Genomic DNA, 22,545 nt, shown 5'->3' with positions numbered 1-22,545 from the left:
AGTAAGACGTTCACAAAACATATCTGTATTTTCTTTATTACAAACACAGGGACTGAATGATATAATGAGATTTATTATGATTTATTGCCAAGAAAAAAACTTTATCATGAACACTAGAGTAGTAATATCTTTAAGTCTTATGGCAAGAATAACTGTAAATCTGTGGTTTTGACGAGATCAAATACGTCCTTCTATTCTCCTTAGACAACACAGCGTGATCTGACGAGTTGGACAGATTACGGTAGACTGTTTGGAGAAGGGTATCAAAAATGGCTGCTTAAATACGTTCGCCTCCCATTGTTTTGTTTTTTTTAACTTGCCCGTGATACTGAACTGCCTGGGCATTATATCCTGATACAGTCCATCAGAGTGAATTTTGTTTAAAATAATAGGACAAGCTTGAGTCATCATCCCGCATCTGGCAAATTCTTCGGTTTCCATTGGACAGCAACGGTAACGTGAGTGACGTAAATATCCTGTATCTTGCTGCCGAAACCATGTGCGTTTGTGACTAGGTTATCTTTCGGCCAGTACATCAGCCTACGCTGAACTAATGGGTCTTTCGCAGGGTAAGGAAATATATGACGTCAGTGACCTTCATATTGGGCGCGGCTTATGCTTCGACTAATTTGAGGGTGACAGACACCATATATTTCGGTATCCTGTCACTGAGTAACCGTGTATCTAATAATCAGATAACATGCAAATCACGCCATTACATCATCACAGAGAAAAATAAGAGTCCTCCACATGACAATGACTTAACTCAGGTATTCGCGACTAGAATGGCTTAACTCAGGTCTCTGTAACTACAATGACTAAAACTACTTCAAATCCATTCCCATGTCATCTTGGCGGGTAGAGTTTGCAGCATTTCGAGCATTCGCCTCGCATGATAACTATATTTAATATCAAACCTTCAAATCAAAGCATAAGATAGCGACTGTCGCTGCTTTTCTGCACATGCTATATGGTATTTGTCAGAACAAAAATATATTTCAATAATATAAAAAGCGAGGTATATAAGTAAGAAAGTACAAAAAGGATACATATAATACAAAATAAAGTTAGAGTTAAGACACCTGTCTCTTATAGAAATTTGCAACGCTTTGTTCACAAAAACATATGTTAGGAAAACTTAATCGTCATTTGTGTTCAGAATATATTTAACATGTGTGTTATATACTTACCGTATAACTGAAATATTCTGGAGTACGACGTAAAACACCAATGAAATAACTAAGTGAAGGGTTTTATACCAGCATACACAGTACCCTCATACAAACATATTTGCACAGCTTTGTGTTTATCTTAACAAACACTTTATGCAAATTAAAATCATCCGTCGACATGAAAATACCAAACCAATTTAATTGATCACATATTTCCACTATACTTATGTTTTATTTTAATTTAATTTTAAAATTTAACAAGCCAGTGAAAATATTCTTGAACACTGACATCAAGCCTAGCTTATAAAAGGCTACAAACCAAAGTACCTGAGGGCGACAAATTAAATTTAGATGTTTTGTTACAAAAAATAAACATTTTGAGAGGTCGATATTTTTGTTGTAAGTGTTGATTTCAGCCAAAAGGCACAGGATGTACATGTGACAACTTGAGAAATTTTTCGAATAGGTTTGCAGAGGAGGAAACCTTCTTAACACATGAACCCCCAAACTAATTCGTCAAATTGTTCTCAAAACATGGGAAGACCTGGTAGAAACATAGCAATACCTGACACATGGTAATAGCTGACAGAAGCATGATAATAGCTGACAGAAGCATGGTAATACCTCACTGGAACATAGCGTTACCTGACAGAAACATGGTAATACCTGACAGGAACATAGCATTACCTGGTAGAAACATAGTATCACCTGGCAGAAATATGGTAATACCTAACAGAAACATGGTAATAGCTGGCAGAAACATAGCATAACCTGACAGAAACATGATAATAGTAGGCAGAAACACTGCGTAAACTATCCCAGAGAAACGTCTAGAATCAGTACACAGTTCACATAAAACCTCTGTATCGTTTGCACATCAGATACAGTTTAGATGTTATATTTGCTATAGTTACATCCTAGGCCTTTGTCACGTATGAACTGTGTGTGGTCACAGTTGTTCTCGTCGTCGTTGATGATGAGCCACCAGACGTGCGCACGATTCGCCATCCCTTGAACTGCAAGTAGGTGTCGATAAGGAAGGCTATCAAAGCAAAGAACACGAAGGCCTGAAACAAACAGAAACACCACATAGGCTATACAAATTGGCAGTCAAAGTCAGGTAAAACATAATGTGAGTGAGCGTCCATTATTCTAAAAAACTTTACAGGCCTACTCTTTAAAGGAGAAGAAAATTTTAAAGAAATAGCAGTATAGGCTGAAAAGAGCAAAATTTTTTCTATCTGGTGGTGCCTACTGCATAATTTTGCAATTTTGCAAAGAAGGCATAAATCTGAGCTCATCGAGTCCTCCATCTTTCACACACTGTAATTTATACTGGGGGTGTGATGGCTCTCAGCCAATGGGAGTCGTTAAAACTGCCGACTTGTTCGTGTAAACTCGGAACCTACCTCCAACATCCCGGTTTCCCGATCGTCACGCAGAAAACGAACTGTACTGTTCGCTACCTTCTGGGAGGAAGACTTTATTTATAATTTATCAACTTGAGGTACAAATTAGAATTTTTATGTTAGGCACCTGCGAGGAAATGTCTTATTATGATTGTTGGATTTGAAGTATGCTTGACTGACCAAGTTTTCCCGATACCACTTTGCTGGATAATTCTCCTCGAACACGCGTCATGATGCCACATATTGCTTAATGCGTCAGCGCGGGTTTTTCCGCTGGTTTTACGTCACTGTCAGCACTAACAAGTTTTTTTTTTTTTACAAAATTCTTGAACAACTCCAAGAAAGTGAAATGTTCGGAAAAATGAGTAAAATTTCGACACTTCAAAACAGGCCCTTCGGAATCCCAATAGTTTTCTGAGACAACTGTAGGTACATAAGCCCCTCAGTATAAGAGCCCAAAGAGTATAGCAGTTCTGTACATGTAAATATAACCATCCAAACAAGGGGTAAAGGCGAAAAGTTCAGTTCGCCTTCGGGATTCATTTTCAGTAGGCTCTAGGTCAATGCTAGGTACATGCACACTTTTTTAAAAGTGAAACGGTTCTGTAGACATATAGGCCTACAATATTTGTTTTAACGATATAGAAATCAAATACATCATCAAAAGGGGCATAACTCTGTTGGCATCCCTTTTCAGATGCTCTTGTGTGCCAGTGATAGATGCATAAACATCACAAGTTTCTGTAGAATTGATGATAACGTCGAAAAGTTTAAGGACGAATGGACGGAGAGAAAAACAACACCGTAAAATAACACGACCAGGCTGGGCGATAAGATTACCACAGTGAAAACAAAAGGTCTTTGCACAAGCCCCTCTCAGTGCATACAGAAATCTCGCTCGTGCGCTGAGGAGCTTGCCTCCTGGTCGTTTTCAAAACTGATGATAACTTCCACGCTGTTGTGACATATGTGAAACTCCCACTTACCGCTGCGGCGGCCACCGTTTCGCTTCCATAATACCGTCCTCCGTACTGAGAGGCCTGGACAGCCGCGAGGATACCAGCCACCAGTAGGAATATGTCATAGACGAAGTAAAATATTAGCACCTACAATAACAACACAAAAATATAGTCACATAAAATTCCTTGATGCCCAGTTGATTAGTTTGCCATGCTGCAAGCTGCTCCTAATTTTATTATTTCTGTGGTTATGTAGTAACAGGATTATGAAATATATAGGGTCAGTAACCTTCATGTGTTTATGTACCCTCTCAAAGAGTAGACCCCAACCGAGGAATGGATATATCTCCCTGAAGGCCCACAATTACACTCAGAAGACTAGGCAACCTCGACGGTCGTGGGCTTCCCCAGCGCTCTGTCCGGTTTACTTACACCATAATGCTGACTGCCGTCGTATAAAATATTCTTGAGTACGGCGTTAAAACACCGAGCAAACAGATAAATAAATAATTCAGGCCGCTGTACCAGCAAATCTCGTGGTTCATTGAAGTGAGAGCTGAACAAAGGGACATAACCGAGTCAACAGACGCCCATAGCATCGCTTTCAGAATATAGTGCTTCATATCCATCATCCATCCGGTGGGTAAGATATTTTGTGACTTGTATTCCACCACACAAAGTAACTCACCAGCAAGGCAAATACAGCATGGAGGCGATCCACAATGTGGAAGACGTACAGAAAGAAGATAATCATGACGGCGATACAGGCGGAGATGGTGACAAATTGTACCCAGCCAAGGCCTAGTGCGGTCCAGTGCCGTGTGTAGATGATGGCACAGATGAAGGCGATAAGACACAAGACCTGAAAAAATCACAGTAGCAACATAGCACTTGTTTCTATTAATTTAATTAATTCTTAACAGTGCGGGTGATATACAGTTCTTAGCGATACTGATTATGACACACACGAAGGCGATAAGATATAAGCCCTCAAAAAATGACTGTAGTAATGAAGCAAAGCACATAGAGTTCTTGACGGCACATCTGAAGACGATAATACACAACGCGTGGGGATGTAATACACCACACAGACATGTGACCAAGTGACCTGGATGTCAAACGACAGGAAGCGCCTTCTGATTTTTGCTGATCCAGCTCTAGAGCCAGTATATGTGTAATCCAGCTCTAGAGCTAGTTTATGTGTAATCCAGCTCTAGAGCTAGTTTATGTGCAATCTAGCTCTAGAGCCAGTTTGTGTGTAATTCAGCTCTTGAGCCAGTTTCTGTATAATCCAGCTCTAGAGCCAGTTTCTGTGTAATACAGCACTAGAGCTAGTTTATGTGTAACCCCCCTCTAGAGCTAGTTTATGTGTAATCCAGATCTAGAGCCAGTTTATGTGTAATCCAGCCCTAGATCAAGTTTGTGTGTAATCCAGCCCTAGAGCCAGTTTCTGTGTAATCCAGCTCTAGAGCTAGTTTATGTGTAATCCAGCTCTTGAGCCAGTTTCTGTATAATCCAGCTCTAGAGCCAGTTTCTGTGTAATACAGCACTAGAGCTAGTTTATGTGTAACTCCCCCTCTAGAGCTAGTTTATGTGTAATCCAGATCTAGAGCCAGTTTATGTGTAATCCAGCCCTAGAGCAAGTTTGTATGTGATCCAGCCCTAGATATAGTTTGTGTGTAATCCAGCCCTAGAGTCAGTTTGTGTGTAATCCAGCTCTAAAGCCAGTTTATGTGTAATTCAGGTCTAGAGCCAGTTTATGTGTAATCCAGCACTAGAGCTAGTTTGTGTGTAATCCAGCACTAGAGCTAGTTTATGTGTAATTCAGCTCTAGAGCGGTTTCTGTGTAATCCAGCACTAGAGCTAGTTTATGTGTAATCCAGCTCTAGAGCCAGATTGTTTGTAATCCAGCTCTAGAGTCAGTTTGTGTGTAATCCAGCTCTAGAGTCAGTCTGTGTGTAATCCAGCTCTAGAGATAGTTTCTGTGTAATCCAGCTCTAGACATAGTTTCTGTGTAATCCAGCTCTAGAGTCAGTTTGTGTGTCATCCAGTTCTAGAGCTAGTTTGTGTGTGATCGAGCTCGAGAGCTAGTTTGTGTGTAATCCAGCTCTAAAGCTAGTGTGTGCAATCCAGCTCTAGAGCTAGTCTGTGTGTAATCCAGCTCTAGAGCTAGTTTGTGTGTAATCCAGCTCTAAAGCTAGTTTCTGTGTAATCTAGCTCTAGAGCCAGTTTCTGTATAATCCAGCTCTAGAGCCAGTTTCTGTGCAATCCAGCAATAAAGCTAGTTTGTGTGTAATCCAGCTCTAGAGTTAGTTTATGTGTACTCCAGCTCTAGAGCCAGATGTTTGTAATCCAACTTTAGAGTCAGTTTGTGTGTAATCCAGCTCTAGAGTCAGTCTGTGTGTAATCCAGCTCTAGAGCCAGTTTCTGTTTAATCCAGCTTTAGAGATTGTCTGTGTGTTATCCAGCCCTAGTGTCAGTTTGTGTGTAATCCAGTTCTAGAGCTAGTTTGTGTGTAATCCAGCTCTAGAGCTAGTTTGTGTGTTATCCAGCTCTAGAGATAGTTTATGTGTAATCCAGCACTAGAGCTAGTTTATGTGTAATCCAGCTCTAGAGCCAGTTTATGTGCAATCTAGCTCTAGAGTCAGTTTATGTGTAATCCAGCACTAGAGCTAGTTTATGTGTAATCCAATTTATTTATTTATCTCATAGTTGTTTACCACCAAACAAGCAAAATTGTTAGTAATTATCAGGAGGAGATAAACACATTTACAACTAATTTTTCGCACTCTTTCATCTGAATTTTATGTTATGTTTTTTTTCCGACCTCTTGCTGGATTACACAGAAACTGTGTATAGGTCTATAACATTTGAGTTTTGAGGGAGAACTGGGACATGACCTACTCACCGCCTCAACAATCTTGAGTATTCCAGGTACAGAGCGCAGGTATCCAGCGTCGTACGTACAAAACGTAACAGTTGACGTTGTTGTTGTAGCCATTCTGAACAATGCTTAGGTCACAGCGAGACGTTTCAATCTGAACAAATGATGAAAAACTGGTATTTAAACATTCTCAACGGCTTATCGATATCATTTATTTCACTGGTTATTTAAAGCCGTAGTTTAGAATATTTCACTCATACGACGGCGGTCAGGTTTGTGGACAAAGTGTCTGTGTTTATGTGTTTATGTGTTTTGCTCGCGGTAAAGCCCACCGCCTTTGTTCTAAATCCCTGATAAACCGCCTGACTTAATGCAGCAGCTGATGTGGCGTTAGCTACATTCGATCCAGTTACTCTATTGGCCAGGAGGCCGATCAGGATCGACATGTTTTCAAAATGGAATGATGATATTGGATCTACCGCTGGCCTTCATTGGGCGATAAATGGGCTGAAGATTAACCTTGTTTTTGACGAACAAAATAACATATGCAAGGGTAAACTTCAAAGTACACTTATTTTATACACACTTCTAATGCCTTATTTCTCTTTTATTTATTCTTTTATCCTCTTTACGTATGAGTTGCAATGCACAGAACTCCCTTGGGATCTATTTAAAATAAATACAGACTATTGTAACGTTACCTATATTGTAATGTTACACCTTGCATGTTACAAATATCCCCTTGTAAAAAGTATCTGGCGAATCAGTACTAGATAACCCACTGGAGACGTTATCTCAAACACTTGTAGTACTCTAGGGGTTTTATTACATGGATAAGGACGCACAGACAGGGCAAAGCAGAACCAGTATTCAAATTTCGACCCTCTGCCGGAAGGATGAAATAGGTAGTTTATCTGGGTTAATTGACAGAGAATGACACGCGTATAAAGATATAAGTCCATGACGCTTTCGTAGTGTACGGGCATTTCCCTCCTAATTGTGCAGCAAGATTTCTTTACATCTGCAAGGCGTGAGTTCGTAAAAAGATTTAACTGTACAACGAGAGGTGTACATATAGACATAAGTGTCCATTTCACTGGATAAGTCGTGCTTACCTCTCTAAGTCCGATCAACCAAATGCCGGTATGTGCGATTCAAAGAACTTGGTGTGGTAAGGCGGGGAATCGGCCCCAATGCAAGAAACTGTGCACTCAAGAAGCGAAACTGACTAAAGTCGAAAGTGACAGCTGCTGACACACTCATAATGCACCAATCAATTAAATACATATATAGCAAATTTCAGCCTTATACTTCGGCTACGCATGACATGTTAATGTTAGTGATAGTCAAAGGACCACATGCGTTCTCAACCAGAATTCACGTATGATTTCGTTACTCGTACGTAATACCATAGCTTGACAATTATCCATTCTGATTCACGATAACACTTATTTAATGCAAGACATCCTTTTGAAATTTACACTTTCTCCTCGTACCCCTCTGGGGCCGATTCTCCGCCTTACCGTACCAGGTTCTTTGATATTTTGTACATGCATAATGTTTTGCACGTCGTCTGAACGGAGACAGAAGGGTCGATTCTATTTTAATTCTGTCCCATGCATTCGTCATTTGTATCTACATTTCATTCAGTCACAAATACAGATACACCGCTGTCAGTGCATAGTACCATATCAGTGTCTACAAATGTGCGAAACATCTTCGCTCTCACGGCAAGCGTTTCCATGGTTACCAGGACAAATATCGGTCGGTTCATGTAAAGTCCAGATGCTGGTTGTGTGGAGGTATATATAGAGAATTGTTAAGCTCTGTATAGCTCTCTCTCTACACTGTATCAGACCGAATTAATCGGCCCACTCTGTATTTTTTATGGATCGATGAGAAATAAACCTCATAAATCGAACCTGCTGACTGACAGCCGTAGCGCAGTACAATGCGACTTTGCTACACTGCTTGGACGTGCACACGTAAACTACCTAGGTTAGTAGGGACCGCGCTCACAATACACGGTCCACGACGCTCATGCCGCCGTTTGCGCTGCCTGGCGCTCGTGTCGCCTTTCGCGCTGTCTGACGCTCATGTTGGTGTTTGCGCTGTCTGACGCTCATGTCGCCGTTTGCGCTCTCTGACGCTCATGTCGCCGTTTGCGCTGTCTGAGGTTCGCTGGAGACTAGTTGTCTTACACCGAAGCAAAGCTCAGTGATTTACCCCATCCATAAAATGGCTTTCAGTCTTTCATTTGTCATCTTCATCTGTTTCAGCCTGGAAATTCGTCAACAAATTGCAGTTCCACAAGGGCCACCTAAATGTTAACTATAGTATACGAAACTCAACTTTGCCTTTGCTTTTTTTTCACAGTTTTTATTCATGTGTTTAAGTTTGGCGAAGTGTTCAGCGTTACAACTTGGACCTCAGCAAGTAAAACAACTCTAGCAAAGGTTCATTACGTACATGTACTTGGATATAAAACTCCCCCAATCTACGACAAAAGTCGACAAAGTTGTACTGTTGAAATTCTACTTTCTGGCGAAATGCACTTTCATGCAGTTCTGTCTCTACCAGCCTATTGACACCCTCTTGAACGGGCAGCCTCGAACTCGTAACTAACTGTTAAACGGACTATTACATGAGACTTCATAATCATGAGAACTTTCTGTATAGTCGGGTTATGCATGCTTTTCTCTTTATCTAAACAAATAGATCAATAAATCTAAAATTATAGCACAGATGGTGACAGCATATCCAGCATATAAACTCATTTACTTTTCCTGTGGTGCGTCAGATTAATTTCCTGAATCATACTTGAGGTTACATGGCTACATGTACATACTGACTACTTGTGCAACTTGCTTGGGCGTACACATTGCCTACACGTAAGCCTTTTCAACCTGTACACCACGCCTGCGAGCAACTTGTGTCGGCGTACATCATCACACGTACACTGTGCCTACGCATATGTCTTGCCTACACAGACGCCTTCGGTGCACTTGCACGATACATACACACACACCTTACTTACACCTTGTCTACATGTGTACGTACATGTATACCTTCCCTACACCACACCTTGTCTACATGTGTACCTACATGTATACCTTCCCTACACTACATCCTGTCTACATGTGTACGTACATGTATACCTTCCCTACACCACACTTTGTCTACATGTGTACGTATATGTATACCTTCCCTACACCACACTTGTCTACATGTGTACGTACATGTATACCTTCGGTACACTACATCTTGTCTACATGTGTACGCACATGTATACCTTCCCTACACCACACCTTGTCTACATGTGTACGTACATGTATGCCTTCCCTACACTACATCTTGTCTACATGTGTACATACATGTATACCTTCGTTACACTACATCTTGTCTACATGTGTACGTACATGTATACCTTCGTTACACTACATCTTGTCTACATGTGTACGCACACGCATACCTTCCCTACACTACATCTATGCCTACAGATACACCTTGCCGAGGTACGGGAAACCGCGTGTCACAGCTCTTCTCTGGCATATTTCACCGTCAGTCATGTCCTCACCAGTAAATCACACCAAGTGTTATTTTTCCTGAACACACATTACGTCTAAACGTTCTCATCTACTATGCTCCTTCTCAGGCCTTCGACTAGGCCATAAACCATGATAATGAAATGACAACGGGATAACTCCACGCAAACTTATTCAGTTCGGTTAAATAAACAAATTAATCAGTTAAGGAACTAAATAGGAGGAAGTGATTTTTTTTTGTTTTGTAATACACATGTACCTTTTAAGGTAATAACATTATGGAGGAACACATGCAAACGCACAAACGCGTATTAATCAGCTTGAAGTCGCCAACAAGGAAGGTATTTAAACTGGTTTTCTTATCTGTGTGCAAATATCTCATCCTGGTTCCACTCTAAAACAAGAACGATAACTCGATCTCCGAGACAGTACCCAACAAAGATTGTCGATATCTTATTTATCTCCAGCCCTTGACCTGTAGCCTATTTTATGCAAACGCTAAGATATAAATCAGTTTCATACCCGCGAACTGCCAAACGCACATGGAGAAAAGGGATACACATGTTCCATTCGCCATCAATGTATGTAGTTAACGCAAGCTCTTCCATACCTTGCTATTGTTGCGGGGTTTTATAATAATGTTTTCCATATAGTCGGAATTCCAACATGCATGGCGTTCTTTCACTCATGCTCCAATATGGCCTTTGGCCAACAGACATGTTTTGGCAGGTGAAGTGTATCAGGGTCATTGATCATGGGAACAAATACAAATCTGTGAAAGGGCCAAATCAATCGAATCCCTTACATCTACTTCTTAGGTACATGTAAATGCTTAGGTACAGCAAGTGCGCGAAAGACAGTTATTATTATCCTTCAGACGCGACAGGACTTTACCTCACCCTATAGCTGCAGCTTTATTATGTTTAGGAAAACACGATGCAATGTAATCAAATACATTCCACCTGTGAACCCTTGTACTGATTTCCATTATAGCTGACTGAAAAGTTTTATAGATGACAACGATCTGTGACCAGAAGAAGTAGGTCACGGATCACTCGAGCTGACCACAGGACCTGTCACTGGAAGCACGCCCTAAGTTTCCTTGAAGTTGGGTCATTACTTTTAATGACTGTGTACAGCATTTTCATGCCAATCATAAACTCTGGCCTGAGAGAGTAGGACATTGTCAATGTCAATATAATATTGTACCTATCATTTGGCACAGGATTCGTATTCTAGATGAGATGAGTAAGAGAATGAAATTTTAGGAAAGTTTCAGAAAATTGCAATATGTCGCGTATATAAGTTTGCAGTCCTCAGGTGGAATATTTCTTACCTATGAATCAAAAGTTATTCCTGCCTTCAAACCAGTTTGAATAAAACCTATGGACAAGAGAGAACGTAATACCAATTGGTCTCATACGTAGACGCATTTTCCCTGGTAGCACGCGACTAGTCTATATACATATCTGGAAGTCAAGTCTTGTCCAAATGTACCATAGGACTATATACTACCCATTAATCATTGTGAGACAACTACAACCACAAAACTCAACATCAAAACCACGCACTATGCTTTGTTAAATGACGGTTAAATGACCCTGAAAAAAATGAATCGGCTCTGCACAACCCAAGACAACAATTATAATAATCCTGAAAAATACCATTATCAGCCAATCCTGCAGAGCCAAAGAAAGTGATCAACAAAGATCAAAAAAATCCTGAATACGACCAAAAACGTCAGTTAAAATGACTGAAAACAAAGAACGAACTCTCACAGCCTTAGGCAACCTTAAGAACAACGCTGAAAATCACAAATCAATTCCACCCAACCAGACAACCAACCCAAATGGCCACGAATCATCGAAATTTTCAGTTCGCAAAATTCTCATGTTGCGATCTGATATGTGCCTTTCTGTTTACAAATAGAAATAAACCCCTTTGAATTACCGCTTTCCACACATATTTATACGCATATTGCATCAGCCAGACATAATACTTGGTCAATTTTAACTATCCCGTTATAAGGTTATTTTAGACGAAAGTCGTGTTGGTGGGTTTCAGCAGGTCGTAGTTCAAGATTAACATCCATTATCATGAAATATTCTTGAGTACAGCGTAAGACAGCGATCAAAATAAATAAATAAATCTAATAGCCCGTCGTATAGAGAGTATCTGTTGATATATAGTCGTGTAACGAGCAATATTTGCGTCACATCCACTGAACTTCAAAGATCAAGCCACAAGTGTGGGTTGAGGTAAAGTATAAGGCTCATGATGAGATGGCCCACTGCCACACCGCCTGAAGTCTCGAAACTTGCCTGACTCCGTATGACCCGGTTTAGAAGTGGTATGACTTACCATCACATCAACTCCTACCCATATTGCGCCTGTCGTGCATACTGCAGTGAACACCCACGCAAACTATGGAGGACGGGGTGACCACTCGCCATACAAACCAGCGCTAGTGGGTGAACGGTTTTAAATGAGTTTTAGCGCATGCGTATTATAGAATTATTTCAGTATCCAGCAACAAAATACAGACTACATTTGTACGTTTAGTTTAAAACAGGATGGTAAATTGAACATCTACTTAAACAGACATGTTTCCGTTCATGAGGTTCATATCCCAGTCTTACACAACTATTAAGAAGTTATTTGCTCAAACAGTTTGTTTTGGACCCAAATCAAAATATCCGTAAATGCAAACTCGTAGTGCTATTCTTTAATATAGGCGCCTGCTGTGAATACATAGTATTAAACTTTGGTGGCCATCTATATTTCATCACTGTCATCAAGTGTTTGAATATTTTCGCAAAATAACATTTATACTTGGATACAATACATCCACATAAATTTCAAATGACAACATAAAAATATGAGCACTGAGATTCCACATCTAGATATTTATAACGTAACGCTTGTAACAGGAAACGCTTTATTCCTTGATGCTATGATGCTAACGACCTTAACAACTATTTTGACAGTTTGAAATAAATATAGACCAGAATATGTTTTATCATAGCCTGATTCATCTAAGCAGAGACTTCATGATAAATGTATAATTCAGAGGGTTGAATTTTACAAAATGTATGACAATTCGTGCGTACAGAGGGTTGAGTTGTACAAAATGTTGTGAGCATTTTCCCACCAGCTGAGTTATACTATAGCCGTGACGATAGAACAACTATGTTCTAGACCCATACTTTCTCATTAATTATCTTCAACAAATCGCTTAGTAATAAAGTTAATGAGATCACGAGAAAGGTTATAATATCTTGCTGATAGCAATTAAGTCGACTGTGTCGAATAAAACTTATAAGAAAGAAAGACAGCCTTAAAGCACACTGACTTCGGTGTCTGTTAAACAGGTTTATAATACAATGTATGCACTGTAAGATACAATGAATTAAGAAAATGTCTTACATTGCTTCCTGTATAACAAATAAAATGTTAAACTTAAAAACAAGATATCCTTTCAGCTGTGAGCACAGACCTATAAGTCGTACTGTGTGTTCTGTTCGTCTGTCTTTCGGCCAGTCATAATTTGAACATCCTATCTTTTAACAAGTTCAGCAATTAACAAGGGAGCTGTGTGAAAGACGACATCAACCTTTTGCGTGATGTCGCATGCAGCTATTTGCGAATTTGTGCTAGTTTTTCACATGATCTACATAATGCTTGTGCCTTCGCGAAATGAAAACTAAGCTATTAAAATTCTTACTATCTCAGACTTTTAGACTTTTCAACAACTTAGGCCTTCGTTAATTCCCACTCTCACAAAGTCTTGACTTTTCACCAGCTTAAACCTTCCTTCAACAACTTAGGCTTTTGTTAATGTTTACTTTCACAGACGCTTTTGAACTTTTCATTTTTTTGACATGTGCTTTATACAACGCATTCAAGAATACTCCACTTTGATTTTTAACACCATGTGCTTTCCTTCCTGATTGTCAACTTGTGTATTAGGGCCTATATCTGAATTCGAAACTGTGGGATGTAGGGGGAAGGGGACGAAGCGGAGAACGGATGTGCGGCGACAGACCAGAGTGGGAGGAGTGAGTGAGTGAGTGCTTGAGGTTTAACAAGGTACTCAACAATTCTTCAGTCATATGACGACGAAGGAATCCTTATGGTGTATGTAATCTGCCTCCTTGCCTCAGGACGGACTTTCATCGTTCTTTTATCTAGTGCTCCTTCACTAAGACGACTTACCGAAGCCAAGTAAGCCGCCCAGCCCGAGCCATTATACTGATACGGGTCAACCAGTCGTTGCACAATCCTCTTCATGCTGAACGCCAAGCGAGGAAGTTACAACTTCCTCTTTTAAAGGTGTGGCTCGACCCAGGATTGATCCTGGATCTACCGCTCCACCAACTGTGCTATCCGGGCCGGTGAGAGGGAGGAGAGTTAGGCAGAAGCGTTGAAGCGCTGTGTTGTGTCGTTTCTAGCTGTTGTGTAGTGTGTGTACTCTGTTTTCTCGGAAATTAGATTGACTATAATGTGAAGTGGTTTTCACCTGTTTTACACTCATCTGAGAGAAACCTTTTGATTTTTCAAAGTACAAACTTTCTGTTGTTCTCCCAAATAGACTGCTTGGCTTTTAACAAGAAAAGCTTGCATGAGTAATCTCATCCAGCCTTTTAATAAAACGAAAAACCATAACAGTTTGGAAACTGATTTAATCGCTGATAATTAAAACGTGTGATTTAGCAGGCTAAGGAATTATACTTATATTTGCGACTCAGCGTCTGCTGTTTAGACGCCGATACGTCTGAAGAAAGGACGAAGACACTACATGCAGTGTTGCTGCAAGTGTGTCAGGCAAAGACGGGACACTGCGCTTAATATGTTACTGTGGCTGACATAAGCGCATTATTGCTGCTTAAACACACAGTGAACTGCCTTATCTACTCGAGTTTTTGTCTTTACTTTTACGAATATTACGCTGAATGCATGGGAGCAGGAAGAGGCGGCAGAAACATCTTCGTGCTCACAAGTGCAGCCACTAAAGATAGCGAATGTACAAAACGCTTTTTTCTGGAGGGTAGAATAGGGCAAGACTAAAATACTCAGCGTTTGTGCCATAAGAACAGAGATGGATCAGTGTAATGACATCAGCTTAGACTGGAGGCTAGAGGTACTCTTCACGCTTACACGTTGTATCGTCTCGTCGTTTGTACAGTTCATTTCCACTTACACGATATATCATCTCGCCGCATGAACAGTATATCCTGTCTTATGCAAACCGCTACAAATACCACTCTGACGTAGGAGAAATGAAACCGCTATCGCCTACACAAAATCGAACCATCCCACTGTTAAGTGTACACCGGCAACCCCACCTATCTGATAGGCTTAGAGTGGCTTTTCCAAGCCACAGGCCGTTAGCGTTACTTGCGATAGTTATTCAGGTTCATCTTGACAATTGTCACCAATAGACGGCACCTAACTGTTACCAACACAGAGCGCATGTCAAACACCTGTGCGAGTAAGTCGGTCGTGCATCTTTTATAGTTCAGGTAACACACTCGCTCAAACACCCTGAACTGATCAGATATGTACTGCAGTTCAGTTCTGTGTAGTTCAACGCCTGATGTAACCAGTCAAACAAAGGCAGTTTTAGGTGTGGCCTATCACGATTTGTGGCAGAGTTTTAGAGTTGGCGTGAGGGTATGATTTAGAGACAGTCAACCGACTGGTTGTCATGCATGGTGAATAAAATAAGTCAGGCTACAATTAGATTATCCTCTTCAATGAATTTACGGGGGATTTTCCGCATATGAATCCCTGCATGCATGACATTCTTTATCGATACAAACTTACAGTTCACAGTTACAATTATTGACCTAAAAGATACATTATGCTTGAAGAATGGTTTAGACTATGAAGCCGAGATTTGCCGCAACTTGAAGTCATGCACGATTTGAATTCATACAGATTTATCGGTTTGACATCCATACTGTGCAGATAGATGTATACGTTTTTTCTTTTTGACTGGTGTTTTACGCCAAACATAAGAATATTTCTATTACGACTTTGGTAACTCTATAAGTCCCCTTTTAATCCGGAATTCTTACAAGGTCACGGGATAAGTCATTTTGGAGAACCAGAAACACGATGTGGCGTCATTCGTACCCTACGCTCTTCAGTATTAGAGGGAAGGCACTCCTTTGCCATACGAAGTATGGTCCCCCTTATCACTACAACCGAATGCCACGCATTGTGGTTTCCTTGGAGAATAACTTTTCTAACTTTTCTTTTAACAGCTGAATGGCATCCATACACAGCTGACAGTTGTACGGAATCTATACACAGTTGAAAGCTGAAAGCGATTTTAAGCTGTTAACTTTAATTGTAATTAACGTTCATGGCAACCCATATCTTGTGTACACATATCATTATGTGTAGTGGTGGCAGTTACAGTGATATATGGAACAGACAGGAGACCTCGAGCACTGGGGAACTCCGGACAATGCCATATTTTCACAGCAGATTTGAACAGCTATAATGGCTTCTGGTCTACTCCTAAAAGGAGATGTACAGGTACATAAAAGACACAGAGTTCAGAAGGATTCAGATGGGGCTCGGATGGCCCGGATACTCGAACTCACGAGTGAGTGCTACCATTGTTTGGTTCTAGCGTTCTTGCCCCGCATCTGGTTATCGTATGTGCCGGCCTTCGGCGTGCAAAAAAGGCAGACAAAGTAACGTACGAAGGTTGACCTCATTCCATGTACTCCTGCAGAAACTAGAACATTTGCAGAGCCTATTCTCGTTACCCGTTTAACACTGCGGTGATATCGTGTTTGAGAAGGGATTGACAGGACCTGACCATGGTTTTGAAGGATTTCCTAGACGTGATGGGGGAGGAGATCCCAAGGCGGCCTGTCTCACCGGCGTTTTCAGTTCTTATCAACAAGAACTGAATACAATTTTAGTTGAAGGAAGTCGTATATGGGACCCTGACGGTCATCTCTTGAAAATCGTCGTGTTAGGCCACGCCCAAGCGCTGTTGTCTATGTTAACTAAGTCGAAGGGCCATTTTCGCCTCTGAACAAATCGATTAGCAAAGTCTTATTGATTTGCAAATACAACTGTACAAAGGACGGGCACTTGAGTTACACTAAAGACACCAGGTAGCCATCAACTCTGTACGGATGCCATAGAATTGTCACCTGTGTATTGATGCTATACATTTATCAACTGTGTATGGAAGTCATAGAACTGTCAGCTGTGTATGGATGCCGTACAACTGTCAACAGTGTATGGAAGTTATAGAACTGTCAGCTGTGTATGGATGACGTACAACTGTCAACAGTGTATGGAAGTTATAGAACTGTCAGCTGTATATGGATGCCATACAAATGTCAGCTGTGTGTGGATGCCGTACAACTGTCAGCTGTGTATGGATGCCGTACAACTGTCTGCTGTGGATGGATGCCGTACAACTGTCAGCTGGGTATGGATGCCGTACAACCTCGACATGGCACCCACGTAGGTTTTTCTGGGTCGACATATTGTCAACTTATAAGATCTTCCACTCTATCTACACTTACTGGTAACTACACACAATACAATAAACTTAACTCCTCATCAACTCGATAGTATTAACTGTGCATACTGCAGTTAGCTCCAACCTTCAAACTCATAAACTGGACACTATGCTTAAGCATTCCAGACTGTGCAATAAGCTAGGTTTCCCGTAATGTGGACAATATGAAATATACAGACTATGCAATATCAGAACCTGATAAGCTTGACACTGTGTACTTTCTACGCTGTTCAGTACACTTTGTATCCCATACACTGGGCATTACACAAAATCCGCGAACTACTGACCAAGTATCTCTGCACGCCGGAGCCCAGTCATCGTCTCTTATATAAAAAAAAATCACTTTAATTTATTACTGATATTGACTTTTAAAAATGACATAAAGATGTCCGTCGAGTTACGACAACGAGTTCGATATGGCCGGGATTCGCCATTGTCAGCCTGTGGACGAATTACTAAAAAATTACTCGAGTAAACAGTATTCATAGACCAGTAGGCCTATGTCAAAACGGGCGTGTAGATAACGCAACTAGACGTTTAGTCTCATCTACAGTTATTCTTAGAACAAATCTATAATGAACATTCATCAATAAATAATGTTGTGTCGTACCTATTCTGGATAATCATGAACGTCTGGCATAGCCACAATGTGGCGAAAATATGACATATGCATGTTACACATTTCGTCTACGCGCCAATACTTTGGATATTTGAATATCCGAGAGCGCCATCAATGCAAAGCAACTGTATCGCATTGGTCCCTTTACACACACAATGCATACGGCACTAAAAGTCACTGCAACAATGTACTGGTACTACAGTACTACTACATTAATCATATTAATGAGAGCACCCATGAATTTCATTTCATATAAAGTACATCTCATGACACTGTAAACGTGATCAAATGTCCTCATGCCCGTCTATCAGCGATCCGTCGTGGCATTAGACTGTATGTGTATGTTTGTTTACTATGTAGCTTAGTGAAAAGTGCAATATCCCCAAAAAACACATGTTTCAAACATACATCGCATATTATTAAGAATGAAGTAAAGCTGTCTACCACTGGAAGTTCAAAACAAGCTATCCACGACCATCCAGTGACCAGTCCGTACGTCAGGACAGACACATACGCCTCGTGTGGTAAAAGTTACAAATTAAGGGAAGTGTTCTGTCTCTACATTCGTATCTCATCAACCAAGTTCTTCACTCTCCCCTCACTCGACAGAATGCGGGCCATAGACGAGCCACGGCTTGATTGGACCGTAATTATGTATAAGCCAGCCCCGGGGCCACTGCATATGTTGCAAAACAGGTTGAGGCAAATCTGCCATCAACCACCCCAACCCGAAACGTCACAAAGCTACAAAACATTTACCTACCTGAAACCATCGAAATCAATTTAATGGGCGTCAAGCGAATGACCTAAACCCAACTGCCACTCAGTGCTCCAAATAACAAAACAAGATCCTGAGATAGGCCGAGTGAATTTACCTTGCAGGATAACTTTAAGGTTGAATTCGCATTGTTGAAAAAGTTTAGACAGTCACAGCGACAACTGTCTTTTAAAGTCTGGGTTTACTTGTGAAATTGCCACAGAAACTGTAGTGACATATGATGTGTGAGATTAAATGACTTGATGACGAACATTCTGGGCCGCATATTTGTTGGGGTTTTTTTGGTTTTTTTTTTTACTGATCTTACAGTATGAACATCACGCGAGCACACACAGCCTTCCTGCACTCACTCTCTTCATTTACTTCTAATTACGGTCCAACCTAAAAGTGAACTAAGCAGCCTGTAAGTGGTAGACGGGTCATTTGCCACAGGCTTTGAAATCAGTTATGTGGCTAAATATACTCCACCTTCGGTGGTTTACGCTCAGCTGAATCTCCGGGATATTCCAGCTATGCGATCGGGACCTCTGCTACGCGACCGAGTGACCCCAAATCTGCACAGGTTACGCCGCGGTCCAGGCTAAGCAATAGCTCCCAAGAGAACTAGTCCGACAGGTCGTGCTCAGAGACAATGCTAGCTCCGCCACTCACCCCTGTCGGAGAATACGCTCGTGGGACTCCGCCAGCCTTTTACTATTTATATCTCATCTCCGCGGGTTTTATTTCTGGAAATTGTTCATTATATCAAAGCCACCCGTGGAAATGCCACGTCCGCGCGGCAGTACTCAGGCTGACGGTCAAAATAACAATGTTGTCCGTGTGTATATACTGGTGTAGTAAGTCTGCTAAACCTGGATCCGCCTATATCAACTATCACACGAGAACTGATGGCTACAGCGTTCATACACCATGGGTATATGACGAAGCCTGCTATTGGGGAAATACAACAGTGGGCGCGAGACCCGCGTCAGTAGTTTACAACTCGGTCATACTGCATAGCGGTTAACGGCCTAGCCGGTCGCATTCCATACCACACCACCATGTTCACCTAACGTTGACAGGAATATACGCATATAATTACCCCACTCCAATCCAACGGAAGATTACACATGTAGTGTTAGGGTTATCGTAAATCGTAAAGCACTATATGTATGTTATCTTTATGTCATAGGATATGTGCCCATTTTCAGGGTATCGTGCATATGTTGAAAACTGGAATTGACTTTCAAGATACCAGATTTGGCTTAATTTGTATAGGAACACTTACGCTGTGTACTGTTACAGCCAACTCGAGTTCAACGGTAAAGAGCGTATATATGAGAGTCTGCCGTTGAGCTGCATTCCCTCTCAAATATGTCACAAAGATATATATATATATACTCTAAGCTTAATCGCACAACATTGCAAAATCGGACAGCTTACAGCGTTAACTTACCTGTATTGGCAGAATACTTATGAACGTATATATTTCCAGTTCTCCGACACCCTCAGTATACATATAGAGATGACTGTAAATTTCAGCACGGTAAAGAAAATAACCCCTTTCTGTTTAACGACCGTAAGGATTAACACAACACATGAAATGAGGTAACCCACCGTGCGTGATATACTCGATCCTTGGTAGTGAGGAGAGCGTGAGCCTGGGGCAGAGTAGTTGTACAGGCACTGATGTCAGTCGGCCGGCCAGCAGAAGTTAGGATTAGATGAAGATCCGAGTAGGAAATCCGAGGTATCCGCTCCACGCCCGTTTGTAACGGCTGCTCGAGTTCATGAAAGCGCGGTTCAGCCCAAACCACTATACGAGTCACTGACACAGTGTCAATGACACACAGACTTGCAGCACACTGAGTCAAGCGCACGGAGAGCACTCGGCGATATAACGTAGCCCAGGAGTACATAGGCTCAGCATACAGCAGCATGCATACCCCTCTCCCCCGCGTAAAGTGTCCAGCCGTTCAGACACGTGTTCATGCAGTTTTTGTTTTAAAGGCATTGAAAAAAAACTACAAAGCGTGGAATACAACTTGATATAGCTATATATATATATATATACATATACATACAAAACATTCACCTGTGTTTGGTTAATCGAAGTCGTATGTCACTGTCTTTAGCTATGTGAATAGTAGGCTCTATAAATATAAATCTTTAGCACATGAATTAGAAACAGGCCACGTCACTCACCTCAGTGATGACAAGTCAGTTAAGTATTTCAAACGTGCAGCAAATGTAAGTAACGTACTAGGAGGCAGATTCATGGTAAGTCCTACAGCAAGGCCTTGGCCAGGATTCGGCTGGTTGACTCATTATCCCCGAGGCCTTGTTGCATTGCTTTCATGTGATTGTTTATTAAATGTGATAACAACACAGCATTTTAAAAATTTCTGGTCCACTGACGTCTAATAAATTACACCTAGGAGTGTTAGACACAAAAGTTTAAGTAGATAATTCTGTTTGATGTTAGAGGCTGTTTAAGTGGCAATTTTATGAGCCTTTATACATGAATAGTAAGAATAAAGCTGTAACTCAGGTAAACTGACAAGAAGCCGAACTTCACCGGTCACATGTGATCATTTGCCAACTATGACACTGTCGTCGCTGATCTGGTTTTACTATATGTGATGTAGCCTTCTATATTATACCAGGTGACTGAAGACTTGACTGAAATAAACTTGTTTGCTTTGTTGATATAACTGCACGATGGCCTCCAGTGTCAATGTAAATTACCAAGAGAGGTTTATGTATATGACTGTTTATTACATGTGATGACCACACAAACAATTGAGTTGAAATTAGCATCACAGCATATTTGTTGCCTAATTCTGCCTAAGTCATGATGTCATACTGTCGTTGCTTCATGCCTTGTATAGCAGATATATGAAATTTGGACGAAAACCAAACTTATCGATTTTCCTGATTGCGATATTGTACAACTTGACCATAGGTAAAATAATCATGTTTGATTATGAGTGCAGTATTGTTTTGTTTCAGAGTGTAATTGTCACGCTGAAATAGACCCTGGCAGGTTTTCAATGTGATTTAATTATATGTTCATGTGCGTTCGTATATTTGCGTTATATATTCACATGTATATGTAAATTATAGATGAAAAGTTTTAACTTGCTAAATCCATTTTTACAGTTTCGTTATAAGGTGGATTTGTAAACTTGCGGTGAGTATTTTTAATAACATGAAAACAAGCCAAAACCCGAATATTCGATCATAAATAGTCCAAAAAACATGACAGACAGTGCTCAAATTCCCCCTCAGCAACATTCTCCCATGTCACCTGGGCACTTCCTTCTGAAATTCAACCTTCAGCTCAGCGAAACACACAAATCAGGTCAAAATTTCATTAAAACCAATAGCCTGAAGATCAGAGGGCTGTTATGCAATGGTCAATGTTCAAGTATACCTATGTGGAACACAAAGACGAAGCTTCCGTTCTGTAAATTCTGTTAGACTACACCGCACATGTGTAATTCAAAAAGGGGCCTCCTTGGGTCAGTTTGTTAGCGCGCTAGCGCAGCGTAATGACCCACGAGTCTCTCGTTGTGAGTTCAAGTCCAACTCATGCGGGCTTCCACTCCGTCTGTATGTAAGAAGGTATGCCAGCAACCTGCG

General features: G+C 40.9%; 1 protein-coding gene across 2 annotated transcripts; it reads right to left on the bottom strand.

The window, feature by feature from the left end:
* Nucleotides 1-20: 20 nt before the first annotated feature.
* LOC135475203 (plasmolipin-like) lies at nt 21-20,708 on the bottom strand. Of its 2 annotated transcripts, none has more exons than XM_064755010.1 (5): nt 20,518-20,708; nt 6,449-6,578; nt 4,229-4,402; nt 3,568-3,687; nt 21-2,239 (listed from the first exon to the last, which is right to left on the bottom strand). In XM_064755010.1, exons 2-5 carry the CDS (start codon nt 6,539-6,541, stop codon nt 2,090-2,092), a joined length of 537 nt encoding a protein of 178 aa, XP_064611080.1. In that variant the 5' UTR covers nt 6,542-6,578; nt 20,518-20,708; the 3' UTR covers nt 21-2,089. The 2 variants fall into 2 exon arrangements, with proteins under 2 accessions (XP_064611080.1, XP_064611081.1); XM_064755011.1 differs by lacking the exon at nt 20,518-20,708 and adding an exon at nt 20,357-20,503.
* Nucleotides 20,709-22,545: the final 1,837 nt, after the last annotated feature.

This window comes from Liolophura sinensis, chromosome 9, assembly GCF_032854445.1.
Source record: "Liolophura sinensis isolate JHLJ2023 chromosome 9, CUHK_Ljap_v2, whole genome shotgun sequence".
NCBI lineage: Eukaryota > Metazoa > Mollusca > Polyplacophora > Chitonida > Chitonidae > Liolophura > Liolophura sinensis.
This window is presented reverse-complemented; position numbering and strand designations above follow the sequence as displayed.

Excerpts from the sequence above, each read along its gene's own strand:
- LOC135475203 (XM_064755010.1), bottom strand. The coding sequence starts at position 6,541 with ATGGCTACAACAACAACGTCAACTGTTACGTTTTGTACGTACGACGCT. Across the intron at positions 4,403-6,448 it reads TACTCAAGATTGTTGAGGCG|GTCTTGTGTCTTATCGCCTT; the intron begins GTGAGTAGGTCA and ends TGATTTTTTCAG. Across the intron at positions 2,240-3,567 it reads AAACGGTGGCCGCCGCAGCG|GCCTTCGTGTTCTTTGCTTT; the intron begins GTAAGTGGGAGT and ends TGTTTGTTTCAG.